At 45.9% G+C, this 19,552-nt stretch overlaps 1 protein-coding gene across 1 annotated transcript in view; it reads right to left on the reverse strand.

Moving 5' to 3' along the window:
* LOC124559675 overlaps positions 1-19,552 on the reverse strand; it is a 766,753-nt gene that overhangs the window by 34,664 nt on the left and 712,537 nt on the right. Inside the window, exon 7 of the mRNA XM_047130913.1 lies at positions 8,409-8,832. Coding sequence (XP_046986869.1) covers positions 8,409-8,832 — 424 coding nt within the window. The remainder of the gene's footprint in view (positions 1-8,408; positions 8,833-19,552) is intronic.

Below are 19,552 nucleotides of genomic sequence, written 5' to 3' on the forward strand. Positions count from 1 at the left end.
AACCAGCATTTGAGGCTGACTGCAGTACAATTTTACTGCCGTCAACTTATATTTCGCGGAAAGACCACAAAGATAAGATAAGAGAGATTAGGGCTCGTACAGAGGCAGTCATTTTTCCCTCGTTCTGTTTGGGAGTGGAACAGGGAGAGAAAATGCTAGTTGTGGTACGAGGTACCCTCCGCCACGCACCGTATGGTGGATTGCGCAGTATGTATGTAGATGTAGATGTATTACAGCTTGTAAATTTCATTTTCTTTTGCGATATTTGTATATGCAGTTAATTCTGCATATAAACTTACGTCTCGCTGGACGAGATGTACGTATTTCAACACTGATGAGTTCTTTTGTCAACTGTCCCGTTTTTATGACTGTAAAATAAAGTCACGTAATAATTTCACAGCTAACTCTCAGCTCTCAATGACGCTATATGTTTACAAATTGGTTCAAAATGGTTCAAATGGCTCTGAGCACTATGGGACTTAACTTCTAAGGTCATCAGTCCCCTAGAACTTAGAACTAATTAAACCTAACTAGCCTAAGGACACCACACACATCCATGCCCGAGGCAGGATTCGAACCTGCGACCGTAGCGGCCGCGTAGTTCCAGACTGTAGCGCCTAGAACCGCTCGGCCACTCCGGCTACAAATTGGTTATAGCTGGTAAGCGGTACTGTAAGAATTACTGATAATTTAATTGTCTGTGTAATCTTTGGTTGTTTGTTCTTTATCCATTATCTTCCACAATGCCAGTAAAATTTTCCAGGTAATAACTATGTTTGAAGTCGGTCTGTTCATTTAATATGTCGTTCTGGTAATCCTGGAAGAATTAGAAATTTATACAAACATGAAAAATTATCCGCTCAAGTTATCCGCTCGGTATGTTAAACGAACATACCTATTTCAGACATAAATATTGCCTGGAAAATCTTATTGAACTAGGGGAACATGACAAAAGAAAAATAAAATAAACAACCAAAATTTGCACAAACAACTAAATTACCTGTAACTCAAACGATACCGCCGAAGAGCTGTTAACACTTTGTAAACGTACAGCATCATTGAGAACTGTCAACTAGCTGTCAAATTACTGCGAGACTTTATTTTATCATCATAACAACAGCGATAAGCGACAAAAGAATTCATCAAAAATGCTATATGTACAAATACCGACTAAATTAAGTCTACAAACTGTAATATTCGTATGTACTTGACAATGACATTACAGCCGAAATAGGCTTGTTGTACGAAATATAACGAAAGTATTAGCAGCTAACTTCGAATATTCAATTTAAAATGTCGCAATACAACTAATTTTATCCATTTATTAATTAGCAATGTGTGCTCAGAGTGAGCATTAATTTGCAAGGTTATGTAAGTTTTTAGCCTTTGCCATAGTCTGTCACAGATTTCGTTCTGTTGTGCACACTATCATGTGGTATTTTTTACATCCTTGACATACTTGACGGAACAGCACACATTTATGCTCTTGAATCGGTTCGTGAAATGTGTTACTGATAAATATTTTATGATGAAACCTGTGTATTGCGAGTCTTATTGTTACGTGTCACTGGTTCCTACAGTCTCTGGTCCAGATGCCATCTACTATAGCTGGCGTTTGTAGAACTTCTTCTTCTTCGACTGTTTAACATCCATGCACAGAATGTCACGAACACAATAGAGGAAGACTCAAAAGCAGAAATGATTCTGTACGCATGCGACAGGTGATAGGATAAATAGTGATAGAGTATGCTTGGAAAGTACTACAAAGACTAACTTTCACATAGGAAAATAAGAGTAAAGCAAGATAAGACTGCTCAAATGACATTCAGGAACGGAGGAAAAACATCATTCAAAGACAGTTTAATTCTATACAATGAACCGCTGCAAAAAGTAGGAAATTACAAATACCTGGGAATTATATTACAGATAACTGTACATCTTTCAACGTGCGTTTGCATGAAACGGCAGCATGCAGCCATTAAAGCCTCATACAATAAGCCACAAGACAACTAGTATATGAACAAGCGCAGGGATGATGCTATTCCAAGCAGCATTGGCGGTAATCATAAAGTGTGGAACAGAGGTCATATAAGAATCAGCAACATGAAAATAACGAAAAAAGTCAACATGATGTTCATACTAGAACAGTGCTATCCTGACTTACAAGAGGAAGTCAGTTGAAAACCAGACAGATGGGGACTAAACTGTTATTATTTCAAAAGCAGTCTTGAAATTGTGAATACATTTATTACACTCTGAGACAAGGATATCACTGCCTTCGTGGAAAAATGCTTGAGGTTGCAAATGTAACCATGGTTGTGTGCAGATGTGCACCTCTTCTTCAGAAACAAATCGACGGCCGCCAGTGTCTTTCTTCAGGACTCCAAGAATTTAGAAATCGCATGGGAAGGAATCGGAACTATATTGAAAATGTGTAAGGGCTTGGTAGCGCAGTCCAAACAACTTGGCAACACTTCGGCCCTCCCAGAAGTTTCTCTGGGTAGCTCTTACACATTCTCCATACAGTCCCGATCTCTTCCCACGCAATTTCCATAGGTTTGGAGCGTTGAAGAAAGTTATTCGTGGCCGTCGATCAGCATCGGATGAAACTGTGCACACCTGGGTACCATCACGACTCCATAGGCACAGGCAAACATTTTCTCGTGAAGGCATTGACCGTCTTTTTTAATGGGATAAATGTATTAACAGTTAGGCGATTACTTTTGAAATAGTAAGTAGTTTACTTACTTTTTCCATCGGTCTCGTTTTCGTTTGAGAGTCCCTTATTCATATGAACTCAAGAAAGAGACTAATTTTACAGTAGACATCAGAGTGCATCTCATTTTGTTCAGGTGTTACGAGATTCTTCCCTCAATTTCCGAAAATATTCGCCTAAAAGTCAGAAAATTTATCTTGCATCTTAATTCCACCGTCATCTATGTAGTCCTCTCGTGTTTGTATGCAACGCTTTCAGCGATTTTCCTGTTGTTGGAAAACATTGCTGGAGGTCTGCCGGCTGAATCAAGTTTAAAATTAGTTGCGTTTCCGCTTGAATCTCTTCTACTGAATCAAATCGCTGCCCTTTCAGCTTCATTTTCGGGAATAGGAAGAAATCGCAACGGGCTGGACCAGGGGAGTAAGGCAGCACGGGAAGAGATTTTTTTTTCTTTTTGTCAGGAGTACTCTCACAATAATCGAGGTGTGTGCAGGTGCGCTATCATGATGCAGCAACCTGTCTTTGTTCTCTCATCTCTCAAGCCGTTTGCGTTCCCACATCCCACTTCAGTCGCACCAAAATATTGCAGAAGAATCTCTCTATTGACGTCCGAACACATGAAAGCAACTTTTTATGGACAGTTCCATAAAGGAAAATGGCATTGATTTGAGGTTGCTGAGTTCTTGGCGTGCTTTTTCTGGACTTCAGAGAATACGGTGGCTTCCGCTGCGAAGGTTGTCGTTTTGTTGCAGGGTCGTAACCGTTATTACCCTGCACACGAAATTTGGATCACCTCGAACTCTTGTTTGCAGTTCACAGCACATCTGAATTCGACAGCCTCGTTGGTCGGAGTTCAAAAGACAACAAACTTCGCTGCAGTTCTTCTCATGTTCAGTCCATCAACTAAAATGCGTTGACATTCCCGTACGAAATTGTAACGATTTCACAAACGACGTGGATTATCCGCCTTCTGTTCTTGGTGATCGCTCCACGTCCTTTCGCGATTGTTTCTGTTTTTGTGTACGATGACGGTTGGTCGGAGTGTCTCACGCCCTCCACCGACTCCTGGCCATCTTTAAATAAATTAACCTACTCAAATGTTCTTTCTTGGTTCAAAGCTTGCTCACCAGAAGTTTTCCTTAGCGCGCGGTGGACTTCAACTGCAATTTCACAAAGCTACAATCAAAACTTGATGCAGATTTTTTTATTCTTTCAGTCAGCCATTTCGAAATTGACGAAAGCATTAGAATACCGTGCGAAGAAACCAGCTATGAAATCCTCACCGATGCGCTCACAACGAGGCCAGGTGGCTTACTGGCAGTTGAAAGACACGACTAGGGGCTCTTAGTGGTAGGAGTTTGTACTGCTGTTGTTTGGGCACAATATTAAAATTCTCGAAAATTTTCAGAAGCACCTTGTACTTCGATAAGTCTATTCATGTCCACATTCAGGCACCTAGAAGGAAAGTTCCGGTAGATATATAACACCATAATACTATATACCTACAGCAATCATCTCTGAAGGCTAGAACGCGACCGAAGCGCAGTAGTGTTACCACCACGTTACTGTATAATCAAATCAGATGTAACCGATCCTCATCAGGTACTGGTACCATAATAATCGTCTGCATCAGTCTGTATGGTAACATTCATTTTTTGGCGTCAAAAATAAGATAAAAAAGAGTCTGAGCAATTCAGACTTCCATCACTCTGCCAGACCATTTAACTTTTTAAAAATTTTATTTAAATAAATAAACAGAACTGTAGTGACTTGGCAAGACAGCCAAGCCACTCGGAGGTAACCGAAAGGCACGCGTTTAAGCTCACGCAGATTGGCGTGAGGTCTGGAACAAGGTAAAGTAATTATCCTATAAAGAAAAGAACGTAGTTCTTGGAATACTTAACTTTAATCCACAATTGGAGAACATCGGTCTTGTTTAGACAGTATTACAATCTCAAATATAAACTGGTAATGGCGCCTTGCTAGGTCGTAGCAAATGACGTAGCTGAAGGCTATGCTAACTATCGTCTCGGCAAATGAGAGCGTATTTGTCAGTGTAGCATCGCTAACAAAGTCTGCTGTACAACTGGGGCGAGTACTAGGGAGTCTCTCTAGACCTGCCGTGTGGTGGCGCTCGGTCTGCAATCACTGACAGTGGCGACACGCGGGTCCGACGTATACTACCGGACCGCGGCCGATTTAAAGGCTACCACCTAGCAAGTGTGGTGTCTGGCGGTGACACCACAAGAACTCTGTACAACTATCTGTTATAAATAAATCCTTTACTCATACGTTTATATTACAAGAAAATGGGATAGATAAGTGATTGGGAAACATCAGTTGGCTACTGCAGACATATCATCTGCTGCTATGATAGCCAGTTGTCGTTTGAGGATGGCGTAATAGGCCTAAACTGAATTATCATCAAAACAGTTATTGCAGAACAACGCGGAAAACAATTATTTGTGATTTATTGTGTTTCTCTACGCATCCAAGTAGCTCATTTGAACTACCTCGAAAACGCACTTTAAAATTGTGACTTTTCAGGCTTTCCCGATGTATCGTTGCCAAGTACGCTTTTCGGGTTTACTGCTAGATAACCCAATTTAAGTCCCACAATATTTGATCGAAACAACTGTAGTAGGATGTAATTCCTGGTCCTGGCCCCGATGAACTTCGATGTCTCCGGGCGAGTAACATCAGTCGCGTCTTGCGGCAATGACAAAGGCAACCAACGGGTGGTCATAAATAAACTGACAGAATTCCGAGTGCTGCACTGCGAGCTCTATACATCGCAGGACGCTAAAATATGGTAGGTACGCTCATTAATCAGTGTGCTTGTGGAACATGCTGAAAAATTAATAGTTCCACTTTCTGCCACCAGTTGAAAATATGGTGTTGTAAGCAGTCAGAATATGGTGTGGGTGGAGGAGGAGCGGGAGCTTGTGAAACCACACCCATCTGGTCATGTAAGCTGAGTGTTTTGGATGTTCCCACACAATATACGGTAGTTCAGTGCATTCGTGGCACCGTGCAGAGCAAAATGTGCTGGGCTGTTCAAACAATGTTTCCTGGTCATATGTCATCCACTTCCAAGTGTACCAAAAAACGAAGGGCAAAGTCACGGCGTTGTAGCCTACGTTTAGGTTAGGTTAGGTTAGGTTAGGTTAGTGGTGTTTAACGTCCCGTCGACAACGAGGTCATTAGAGACGGTGAGCAAATTCGGGTTAGGGAAGGATGGGGAAGGATATCGGCCGTGCCCTTTCAAAGGAACCATCCCGGCATTTGCCTGAAACGATTTAGGGAAATCACGGAAAACCTAAATCAGGATGGCTGGAGACGGGATTGAACCGTCGTCCTCCCGAATGCGAGTCCAGTGTGCTAACCACTGCGCCACCTCGCTCGGTGCCTACGTTTAGGCTTCATTTGGTGAACATTCTGGATTTTGCAGGTATATTAGTGTTAAACGCGCCTCAAAATCTTTCGCACTGTTGACTGGGGAGGGACAATTCCAGTGACACAGTGCGAGCACTGGTTGCAGAATTTGAGGCGTTCCTGCATGGTCAGCTATAGCTACAGAAATTCCGTCAACATCTGCCACGGGAATGGGCCGTCCCCCTCTCCATGCTTCACCACTAAATTCACCTATTTATTCGAATTTCTGGATCATATTATTTAGCCCAATGACTGACAAGGGGTCTCTTCACAGCTGTTTCTGTCGGCGATATTAACGCAGCGCAGCGCTGCTATTGCTGTCGTTCAAATTAAGCAATTTTACCTGCAGTGCACGGTCTTTCTTCTCAACAGTCATTGCGGTTCGTACGGAAAACTTCAACCTTCATCATTCCTTACACCAACAGTCACGTTGCAAAAGAAATCGACAAGTTCGCACATGTGACAAAGAGCATATTGACGACAGGGAACATTTCACCTCGTGATTGCTTATAGCGCTATTTTTTCACTTGTGGTAGAAAGTGGAACTATTATTTTTGTCAGCATACTCCCCTATAGCACCGATTAATGAACATACATACGATGTTTTACCGCACTGCGATGTAGATAGTCCTAACTGCAGAACCGTCAGTTTAATATTAATCACCCGGTACTATCACTTGAAGGTGTCGAACACCTGTTTCGATGAAATATTGTGGGACTTCCACAATGTTAACCGGGATTGAAGCCAAGAAGTTTAGTCGCTCTAGTATGCAATTAAAATACAAGGTAATGTATCATCCGTTTTCGATATTGCTAGATTTGTCTCGTATAAGGAGGTAGGGTATTACACGACCGAAAAAATGTAACAACCTCAAGGACTGAGTTCAGTGGTGCCAGGATATAATATGTCCATAATGAGAAGTTGTAGCTTTAGCCATTCATCTGTCACGGTCATCCACGGTCAGGTGGCGCTCATAAGCTCTGTCTGTGCACCCTTTGTTTGACTCTGCAGGCCGTAACTGAGCTGAGTTTAAAGATGAACAGCGTTTGGAACATTCTTTTTGTGGCACAAACGTGCCATAACAAGGAGTACAAACTCTAGCTGAATAACGTCAGCCATTTTTATGGGATCGCATAGGTGGATGGACGTACGGACGGACTGCTGCTAATACTGGGCACAGTGTATCGGTGGTGGGTCGCTGCTTTCAGCAGTGGTCTGTGGACCATTTTCACACCAATAAAACAGGTCTGGACGTCTGTGTAGCACAAATGCACGTCAAAATTTGCGCATCGTGCAAGCAGCGACGGTCGACCGAACATCATACAGGGACGAAATCCTGGCACAGGTTTCAGCTGCTGCGACACCAGAAACCATTGGAAACCGTCTGCTTGCAGCACGATTGAGATAATGTGTGCACCTGGCCACGCTACCACTTACACTACGAACCGCCAAGCTTGGCTACTCTGGTGTCTTGAAACTGTTTACTGGAGAGTGGAATGACGCTTTGATGTCTTCAGTGATGAAAGTAGGTTCTGTCTGTATGCCAGTGATGGGCGTACACGTGTATGACGTAGACCTGAGCTGCCTATTCCAGACTGCGTTCGCCCATGACACATAGGTCTCACCACAGGCCGCGATGTGCTATTAGTTACAACTTGCGGTCACATTTGGTGTTTGACGTAAGATAACCAGTGCCCGTTACACTGCACAGGCTGTTATTCCAAAGCGACTATCATTTCTTCGACAGCAAAGTGATGTGGTTATGCAGCAGAACAGTGCGCTTCCACATACGGCTGCTGCGATGCAAGGTGCTCTGCTTGGTGTACAACTGCCCTGGTCAGCAAGATCACCATATCTCTCGTCAGTTGAACGCGTATGGGACATGACGAAGTGGGAACTTAATCGTTCTACAGGGCCTGCAAGAACCATTGCCGAATTGCAACAAAAGGCGCAAGACGCTTTGCAGAATCTATCGCAGAGTCCCACTGGGTACATTCACTGTCGTTATCATGCAAGTGTATCTGCCTGCATTGCCGCCAGAGTGCGTACAGTGTTACTGCGACTGTTTGGGAACCCTTTACTGTGACGTGTCTGTTTCCTTTGGTCTGAATTTGTCATCATATATGCCTACCATGATGAACTATTTGTCACCACATTTGTCAACAAAATTGAGGGTGCTGAGGTTGCTGTAATTTTTTTTCCGGCAGTGTGTATATCTGAAAGGAGGTCTAGTGTAAAGAAACAGTGTGTCAGTACCTTCTCATAGACGTAGCTCTCGTCGAACTTGCCGAGCATCTCGTTGAGCGTGAGGTCGTCCTCGTCGTCGAGCTCCAGCTCGTCGTGCTCGTCGGCGGACAGGGAGAGATGTGCGGACAGCGTGGCGCGGCCCACGGGCGCCGACACGCAGGCCCGGCCGCCGCAGCCGCTGCTGGCCGCCGACGAGCCGCCGCCCACGCCGGGCCCCGCACCGCCCACGCCACACGACGAGGCGGACGACACCGTCGACGAGGACGTCGACGAGCAGAGGCTGGCGCGCCGCGGTGACGTCACGGCAGAGCCGGGACCGTGCGGGCCTGCCGCCGCCACGGCGCCTGCGGGAGCGGGCGAGGCGCTGCCGCGGCTGCCACTGCCGGGGGGCGGTGTCGGCGTCGCGGCCTGCCGGCCCCACACGCGGCCCGCCCTGCGACACCGGCGCACGTTCAGCGCACACATCTCAGGCACAAAAGCCAAGTCATTGACGTATAACGTTTATAGCGGATGAGTTATGTGGTAAGGGACTTCACGACTCCTATTAAAATAAGACACTCGATTGACTCTCAGTACGAGTTTTACCGGTCAACCCCCAGCACAGATATTTTTAAGTAATCAAACTTCCATTTATAAACTGTCATATCCACACAAACATGTGTCGTACAATGACATAATTGTGGAGGTGCGTATCAGTGGTAAATGTGGATACTGCCTTCAAAATATGTTGCCAATAAGGTTAGTTAAGATGTAGTCAATTAAAACATGATGCATGACGCTGGAGTTTTACTGCATCAACAACGATATTGTAGGAAGCGACAAACGTTTCTCTTTTCATCGTTTTGTGCGGGGAGTCAAGGAGAAAAAGTTTCGTAAAGGTTTGAAATTTTGTGTAAAGTTAGTAAAAGTTTTCTCATTCTGAAACACTGGAAAGTGCATACCACAAGTTACGGTGCCTCCAGACATACATACCATAGTACCTGTCTTACTGTTCAAATGGCTCTGAGCACTATGGGACTTAACATCTGTGGTCATCAGTCCCTGTCTTACTGTGTAACGCCTTCAATATAAGGTCATAGCTATTAATGAATAGATGATTCAAATTTTTAAGTTTGGATAATAACTCTATTGAAAACTGAAAATCAATTTTTTGTTATCCTGGAAACCCGTTAGACAGGCAACCTCAAACAAGAGATGTCCCCCGGGTTACCTGTTCAGCAACATGCACTGTACGACACTACTAAAGTGTCACTTTCTCGAGCACCTTTAATTGTCTCCCGTTGCAATGCAGACGTTTTAAATTTTGCTCAAAAGTGCCTTCAACCTTCCTCTGCAGCGGCGCAAAGGCGTGGTGCCCTGTGACGTCATCCTCGGGCTCGCCGAAACTTGAAACAGCAAAGTGTCGAAACATGCGGGAAAAAGCCCATAGCTCAGACGTTTATGAGAGGTGTAAGGTTGGTTAATGATGTCGTTTTGGCACCTTCCATGTAGGTTTTTTCCATCACTAAACAGCCTAATAATTATTATTAAATACTTGAAATTTTGTTACAATGTTGTGTGCTATATTTATGCCAATTTATGTGCAACGTTCGGTCTATTCTTTTATATAGGCAATAAACTAAAAGAAAATGGTAAATGAATAAATAAATGTCACATTGGCACCATATGTCACCAAAATTCTTCCCAACGCCACCATAGACATTTCACACGATACGAAAGTCGTCACACCCCCTGTTAACCACATTTCACCTCCTCTTTTGACGCCTCTGTGATAGAGGTCAGAACCATGATGTCCCAAGTTGAAATCGCGCTGTTTTCTTATGGATGGCCGAGGAAGACATTTCAGCTACACCACAGCTTACTATCGACATGAAAAGACCTCAGGTGGTGGCATAAAGGGCATCAATGAAACCACCTCTTCCCTTGGGTCGTTGACACCCTTCAGCTGATGGCATTACGCTGCTGCCCTAGTGCCTTCCTGTGGATATGTGGCGTTGGAGGAGTGTAGAATGGCCTGCCTGGCTGCAGGCGCCTAGGAAGCCGTCACGGTGTGCGTCTCTATAGGTACACTTTTATAGTGCGGAACAAAGATGCGTGGGCGTCACCTAGTGTTCCCGAAGTGGGGGGCCTTACAGGGACACTTCACTGCTTTATTCACACGTGCCTCAATATTGCACCCTTCCCCCTCATGTGATCAGGTCATACGACGTCGCGAAACAGGAAGGCTGAGAAAGCATAAACACTCTTAAAATTCAAACTTCGTCAAATTGTTTTGATGGGTCCCTAGTGGTTCCACACTGTACACGAGAGAAGAAATTGCAGTCACGTTACACTCCAAAGGGGTGTGATCTCGTTCAATTAAGTTGCAAGACCAAAATGTCCTTAGAGAAGCGTCGAACCGTCTGTGTGGTAGCATGCTATCAGCAGTGTCAAAAGCTTCAAGAACGTCGTCCGTTGCTTCTTGCACAGCCAACTGTCGTTTTCGGCTGCGAAATATGTGGGAATCAACACCCCAATGGAAATGGTGGTTCCATTGAGGCCCGTTATGCCACCCTTGAGGCTTTTTGGTGTCAATTTTGAGAGGCGGTGGGTCTGTAACATTTTCTTCAGCCACCTATAAGAAAATCGCGTGATTTAAACGTTGGGCGTCGCAGTTCTGAACTCCAACGCAGAGGTGTGAAAAGAAGGAGTGAAATGTGGACAAGAGGTGGTGTGACTATCTTCCCATGATTTGAAACGTCCACGGTGGCATTGGGCACAATTTCGATGCAATTTGGTGCCAGTGTGACATCATAAACCCACTTTACACCTCACATGAACTTCTGAACTCTCGCCTTATTTTCGCATGTGTAGATACATTGCTGTCTGGAGCTTCACCGAGCCCGAAGGTGACGTCGCAGGGCTGCAAGTGTTTTCATTACTACAGAGGAAGGCCCCTTTGAGCCAAATTTAAAACTTATGCGTCGCAATGGGAGACAATTAAGCGGTTTCAAAAAAGTGTCTCGTTAATTGTGTTGCGCAGTGTAGATACAGTCATCAATCTGACATTTGTTTTGAAAACCACAGTGCTTTACTAGGTATGTTCTTCTGAAGGTGATATGTCGTTGACGGCCTCCGACCTCTGAACTGACTTACCAGATATAAACTTCCTCATTATTCTTTTCCTCCTGTCACAAAACTGCGCCCCCACGGAAATGGTGACAAGAGCATGAGCGTCGGCTGCCGTACACCAGTTATGCCATACGTTAGCTATGTGGCAGAGAACATGGAGAACTATAGAAGGACAGGACACTAACTTTAAAGAAGTGAGATCATAAGGTGTCCATGGAAGGTTGGGAAACGGGTTCGGCATTCATTTTCAGTTTGCTAGGCTGGCGATATAACTCACGGTGTCTGCCGCCCCCAACCATGGCAACAGATGTCTTATGGAGACAACTGCCGTGTTACCTCCAATAGGTGGTAACCATTTGTTGCCATATCTTACTCACGATGGTTTACTGTAAGCGGACATCTCATCTTAATTGGTACTAGAGAGAACTCTCAGGAAGAGAATCGTCTAGCGAGCAGGGATGCAAGGCTATCCTCATTTCAGGTGTCTATCAAACTTGCATAACCAAGATTTAGCAATGCATGAATCCGGGAGATGAGAGAAGTACAGTAGTATGCAGCATGCTGTACAGACGTTATGTTATTGGTGGGGAGACACACTGTTCTCATGGTTCTTCCTCAACACAGGTGTTTAGTTGGTTGCTTTAGGATGTCACACTGCTCTGTATTTTTACACACACACATTATATATATATATATATATATATATATATATATATATATATATATATATATATATATAGAGAGAGAGAGAGAGAGAGAGAGAGAGAGAGAGAGAGCGATCTACTTGTTCGAATCAGTTTCTCAAACACTACTTCCATGGTGTTATCGTGGACTATGTGTTTGAATGCACAAAGGCATAGTGAGGTCACCTCTAGAATTCCCAACCAACTTAATTGTCTTCAGCCTGAGGCTGTTACGGTGTTTTGAAGCTCGATCAACAGAACAGGTGAAGAAGATCGGAAGAAGAGCTGCGGAAAACGGATCAGATTTATTTAATCAGCGTGGGACAAAAGTGTTCAAGTAACAAGAATATTATTGCACGTCACGAAAAGACTTATCATAAAAATTATTCACTGTAAAACAGTGCTGTACGGTGTTAATGTATTTAAAGATCGGCTGTTGCAAGGTGTGTTTATTCACAGATAGCCAGTTTAGATCAAGCGACCATCTTCAACTCAAGGTTTGACACTACATCAAGTCAAATATATAACTATTTTCAGTTCCAGCATCTGTCATACAAACAAAAATTACTAACGCCTATTTTCCAGAAAGTGCCAAGAAATTTATTACTTCTGCTTAAATGTATCCTGCATATTGATCGTGATGGAAAATTAGTTTCAGTCTATCACTCAAACGGAAGGATATCTACATTTACATCTACATGTCTGTCTGTATTTCACACCTAAGTTCGTAGCAGGAGGTCCATCGAAACACTTCCAGACTGGTTGTCTATCCTTTCACTGTCGAGCAGCACGTGGGAAAATGAATACCTAAGTTTTCCCGTGCGAGCTCTGACTTCTCTTATTTTATTACGACGCTCGTTTCTCCTTATACAGTTAGGTGTAAAAAAAAATATTTCGTCATTCCTCAGAGAAAGCCAGTTATTGAAACTTCGTGAAAAGACCTCGTCGCAGTAAAGAAAGCCTTTACGCGTCTTTGGTTTAAAGATTGCCGCCCCAGCTTCCTTATTATATCCGTAACACTCACTCTCCTATTTCGTGATACTATAAAACGTTAAGCACTTCTTTAAACTTTTTCAATGCCAGCTGTCAGTCCCGTCTGGTAAGGATTCCAAACATTGCAGCATTACTCCAGAAGAGGACGGACAAGCGCAGTGTTAAAATGGTTCAAATGGCTCTGAGCACTATGGGACTTAACTGCTGAGGTAATCAGTCCCCTAGAACTTAGAACTACTTAAACCTAACTAACCTAAGGATATCACACACATCCACGCCCGAGGCAGGGTTCGAACCTGCGACCGTAGTGGTCGCGCGGTTCCAGACTGTAGCGCCTAGAACCGCTCGGCCAGTTTACAGATCATGGTACACTAGTTGGGAAGGGGAAGAATGGGGGGGTACAAAGGAGTGGGATCATGAGAAGGAGGAGAGATAGACAATATTGTACATATACGATAGTTTACTGAGTACATACGGAGATGTAAAAAGACGATAGTTTTGGAGGCATTGAATTTTACCTCTTTGAAAGAGGGCGTCTTAGGTACTGAGGGCCTGAAGGTCTAAGTGTGCAAGTATGGCGCTAAAATTTGTTTTCTACAGTGCTCAGCAAAACGTAAGGACGAGATAGTTAATGTAACATACAAGTGACGCAAGATATTAAAAAGTTGGTGGTAATGAACGAAAGTGCGGGAGCATGCTTCCAAAGGTCTTTCAGCCGTGCACAATATCGTGTGGTCGGCGTGCCCGTAGCCCCAATGGGGCTAGCCCCTCAATGCGAGGCAGCTGAAAGAACGTGAAGAGACTGTGTCAATCAGCTTGTAATTACGGTGCACTGTGGTGGTGTTCTTCATTACAACATAGCCCGGACACAACATCTGGATTACTTCGCAGAAAGTAGATCCATCGGGAAATTGGCAGGAAGACAGATTCTGAGTAGTGTAGCCCAGGACTCTGATATTGCTCACTGCACTGTTTCACACGCAAGGGGAGAGTTTCGAATCACAGTCACTCTTGCCGGAAGGAGAGGAGGCGGTCGACCACGGTCAACTACAGCAGCTGATGACCGCTACGTCGTGCAATACGCAAGAAGGGACCCACCACGAACAGCGGGTGCAGTTGCAACGACATTTAAAAGGAATGCTGGGTGCATAGTCCCACGCTCCACAGAGGCACAGCGACTGCAAAGTGATGGTCTCTTTGACTGACGACCAGTACGTTGTGTCCCGTTGACACGTGTACATTGGCGGTACCGTACTTCTCGGATGAAAGCAGAATCAGTCTGAGTATTCAAAAAATGGTTCAAATGGCTCTGAGCACTATGGGACTTAACATCTGAGGTCATCAGTCCCCTAGAACTTAGAACTACTTAAACCTAGCTAACCTAAGGACATCACACACATCCATGCCCGAGGCAGGATTCGAACCTTCGACCGTAGCGGTCGCATGGTTCCAGGCTGAAGCGCCTAGAACCGCTCGGCCACACTGGCCGGCAGTCTGAGTATTGATTAAGGACGAACCCTCAAATGGCAAGAGGTAGAAACACGTAAAGGACGCAAAGCCATTGTCGAAAATGATCGTTTTGGTGATCCAGATGTTGTGGCGTGGGGATGTATAATGCTGCACAGGCGTAGTGACTTCTAAGTCATTAAACACGGTAGGTTCACCGGTCAACGCTATTGTGAAGCTGTACTCATTCCCTGTTTGCGTTTTTCAGAAACGGTTCGCCCCACCACAAGAAATCCTTATCCTTGAGGCCAGCACGACAGCGCATTGCAGAGCATGCACTGCCGTACATGGTGACCACCCACTTTGTTAACCGTGTCCCGCAGTTTATAATGAGTAGAGAATTTTAGTTACTTTAGCATAATCACCCGCCCAGCTAGCTGTGTTAGAGTGGTTCGGTGTGGGGCGGCGGAGGGGTGAAGTGGGCTGCGGTAGTCGTCGTGGGGTTGTGGACCACTGCGGCCGCGGCGGGGACGGAGACTCTCCGTCGTTTCTAGGCCCCCGGTTAACATACAATACATACATATAATACAATACTTTAGCATAATTATTGTATTTGAATGAAAGTGGCCAGCCGGGGTGACCGTTCGGTTCTGGGCGCTACAGTCTGGAACCGCGAGACCGCTACGGCCGCAGGTTCGAATCCTGCGTCGGGCATGGATGTGTGTGATGTCCTTAGGTTAGTTATGTTTAAGTAGTTCTAAGTTCTAGGGGACTGATGACCTCAGATGTCAAGTCCCATAGTGCTCAGAGTCATTTGAACCATTTTTTTGAATAAAAGTGGCATTCTGATCATCTCATTGCGTATTTTTTCAGTTGCCTTCTGTTCTGTACTGTAGCACTTCTTCCTACTCATATGCATCGTCCAAGTTTTTTCGAGCTGTGTTACCTGGCAGTGACACCATGAATAAGTTTCTTTAATCTTTAAGTTTTTCCACATTTGTACAACGCACAGATGTGTGATAGCATGCTGCTGCCGTACTCTCTGTTCATTGGAGTGTGAAAGCTTCCCTACTGCGGTGCACGACGGGCGAGTGTATAAGCATCTACACTCCTGGAAATTGAAATAAGAACACCGTGAATTCACTGTCCCAGGAAGGGGAAACTTTATTGACACATTCCTGGGGCCAGATACATCACATGATCACACTGACAGAACCACAGGCACATAGACACAGGCAACAGAGCATGCACAATGTCGGCACTAGTACAGTGTATATCCACCTTTCGCAGCAATGCAGGCTGCTATTCTCCCATGGAGACGATCGTAGAGATGCTGGATGTAGTCCTGTGGAACGGCTTGCCATGCCATTTCCACCTGGCGCCTCAGTTGGACCAGCGTTCGTGCTGGACGTGCAGACCGCGTGAGACGACGCTTCATCCAGTCCCAAACATGCTCAATGGGGGACAGATCCGGAGATCTTGCTGGCCAGGGTAGTTGACTTACACCTTCTAGAGCACGTTGGGTGGCACGGGATACATGCGGACGTGCATTGTCCTGTTGGAACAGCAAGTTCCCTTGCCGGTCTAGGAATGGTAGAACGATGGGTTCGATGACGGTTTGGATGTACCGTGCACTATTCAGTGCCCCTCGACGATCACCAGTGGTGTACGGCCAGTGTAGGAGATCGCTCCCCACACCATGATGCCGGGTGTTGGCCCTGTGTGCCTCGGTCGTATGCAGTCCTGATTGTGGCGCTCACCTGCACGGCGCCAAACACGCATACGACCATCATTGGCACCAAGGCAGAAGCGACTCTCATCGCTGAAGACGACACGTCTCCATTCGTCCCTCCATTCATGCCTGTCGCGACACCACTGGAGGCGGGCTGCACGATGTTGAGGCGTGAGCGGAAGACGGCCTAACGGTGTGCGGGACCGTAGCCCAGCTTCATGGAGACGGTTGCGAATGGTCCTCGCCGATACCCCAGGAGCAACAGTGTCCCTAATTTGCTGGGAAGTGGCGGTGCGGTCCCCTACGGCACTGCGTAGGATCCTACGGTCTTGGCGTGCATCCGTGCGTCGCTGCGGTCCGGTCCGAGGTCGACGGGCACGTGCACCTTCTGCCGACCACTGGCGACAACATCGATGTACTGTGGAGATCTCACGCCCCACGTGTTGAGCAATTCGGCGGTACGTCCACCCGGCCTCCCGCATGCCCACTATACGCCCTCGCTCAAAGTCCGTCAACTGCACATACGGTTCACGTCCACGCTGTCGCGGCATGCTACCAGTGTTAAAGACTGCGATGGAGCTCCGTATGCCACGGCAAACTGGTTGACACTGACGGCGGCGGTGCACAAATGCTGCGCAGCTAGCGCCATTCGACGGCCAACACCGCGGTTCCTGGTGTGTCCGCTGTGCCGTGCGTGTGATCATTGCTTGTACAGCCCTCTCGCAGTGTCCGGAGCAAGTATGGTGGGTCTGACACATCGGTGTCAATGTGTTCTTTTTTCCATTTCCAGGAGTGTATAACACAAACGATGTGCAGTCCAATCCAGTAACCCGAAGTGCGAGAGATGGTTAGGATTTTCTAGGTGGACGTCGTTACATCTCCGGCTTTTGGTCTATGATGGATATATTACGCATCCAGTCAGTGTCCGAAAGGGAAACTTAATACTTCAAGATTGTACCAATAAGTGTTTACAATACAGAGAATTTGGGTCGGTTGCGCTGAGAAAGACGCAGTTCTCTGTAATAACTAATGCTCTAAGAGAAAAGGTACGGTGCGCAGTTATATTTAAAGTGATGCTTCATTGTTTCCTGAGTGTTGGTAAAGATCTAGTTGATAACGGCGTTCAGAAGAAAAAAAAAAAAAAGTTTCAAATGGCTCTGAGCACTATGGGACTTAAATGCTGAGGTAATCAGTCCCCTAGAACTTAGAACTACTTAAACCTAACTAACCTAAGGATATCACACACATCCACGCCCGAGGCAAGGTTCGAACCTGCGACCGTAGTGGTCGCGCGGTTCCAGACTGTAGCGCCTAGAACCGCTCGGCCACTCCGGCCGGCCAGAAGCAAAAAGAGAGAAAGATTAAAGTAAGTGTCAAGTGGACGACGTGGTCAGTGGATAGAAAGAGAAAGGTTATGGTTTGAGACGTGACATAGGCTCGAATTGGGCAAAGGGGTGGCGGGGGAGGGACGGGGGGAAGGGAGGGAAGTTAGCTGTGGCTATTTCAGAAGAACCAAGCCGGATTCAGTCTTAATTACTCCTTCCGAAAGTGTGTGCAGTCTCTTGCTGTTGCATTATCTCGTTCGCTATGCCAATCAGGATACTAATTTGAAACTGAGGAATTATGAGGCAACCACCTGATACGACTAAAAACTAGCTAAATTGAAGTTGCGTTAAGACAAATAAGGCGTAAGTGAAGCTCTACAGCGACGTATATTTTGCTTTAGTTTCTTTTTCTTTTCCCTGTTAATATTTAAGTGTATGTAACGAAAGGTTCTTCCATTTCTGAATTATTTTTGTAATTTTTTGTAGAAATCAGCACTAAGAGTACAGCTATCTTTTAATCGGTAATCTGTGCGTGAGTACAGGTTTGAGGACATACTCTTGAGTAATGTCAGTAGTGTACACATGCTTATTATAAAGCTACGTCACACTCTTCCGAGAACAGATGGACTAGTGCACACTCGAACGGGGAACGCAGAAGGAGAAAGTGCAAGCGCGTGTTTGTGTGGATTGGCACGGCGCTGCAAAGTAGCCCCTCGAGGTTTCTCTAATTATGGCCGACCGCCCCTCGTTATCGGCGACAAGCATCTCCTCGATCAGCCCTCGACAGACACCGGGGGTGGCGGGAAGGGCGGCGGCGGGCAGACGCGGGCGTCGCGCTCTGCCCTGGGAGGCAGCAGCAGCGGCGGCGGCGGCGGCCGTGGTGTTTATGCCGCGGCACGGCCTGACGCTCTCCACCGGCCCTCGCGCCTCTACGCCACGAGGCGAGGCTCGGTGCAGCTGGAGGGTCGCCTCTCTGCCCCCACCTGCAGGCTGCATGCTGTCACCAGGCCGCGCCACAAAACACGCACAAAATCTCGACGTGCTCGCTGTCACACCAAAAGTGTATACTTCTTCTTAACCAGCGTATAAAAGTTAAGCGTAATCGGGAAACAGGAAGACTTCAAGAAAATATTCCCCACTAGCCGAGTACCCGGCGTTGAGCCTGGTAAGGATTTTTTTCACTTCTGTTAGTCCATCTCTTCCTTCTCCCTCTCTCTCTGCATCTCCTCCACGCACACCCTCTGTCCACCTCCTCCTGCCCCTATCTCTGTTCATCTCCTACTCCACCTCCCCCAAATTTCTCTCTCTCTCTCTCTCTCTCTCTCTCTCTCTCTCTCTCTCCCCCCGCCTATTTCCTCCTCCCCCACTCTCTCTGACCATTGTAGTGCCCCCAGAATTTTACGAAAGTCTGGAGACACTTGTGTTCCAGCCGTTTCGAACCCGCGTTATTTTAAACCAGGGCGTAAGGATGAGCATGGGATACTGCACCCATTTATTGTTTGTGCAGGCGAAACTGGAAGGGAGATAATTCGTCGGCGCTGATAAGTGTTTAGTGCGACCTGCCAAGAATAAGCAAATACGGCCCGGAAGCTCCGTGGCCGACTGCAAAGAGTAATGTAGCATTGTATTGTTAAAAAACAAATGGAGAGACTCGAAATAGTGACTGTTTATTAGACGTTGAACTGCTGTTGAGAGTACGTGGACTGGACGTGGATAGTCAGCTACGATAAAAGCTTACGTATTAATTGTGTTCAAAAAGGTGTCATTAACTGATTCTGGGTGCCCGGTAATGTGTGGGCTTACGTCATAAACTTTTTTTTTTCAGAGTGGAAGAAGAGAGAGAGCGAGAGAGTGAAAATTTCC

Source organism: Schistocerca americana, chromosome 1 (assembly GCF_021461395.2).
Source record: "Schistocerca americana isolate TAMUIC-IGC-003095 chromosome 1, iqSchAmer2.1, whole genome shotgun sequence".
Lineage (NCBI taxonomy): Eukaryota > Metazoa > Arthropoda > Insecta > Orthoptera > Acrididae > Schistocerca > Schistocerca americana.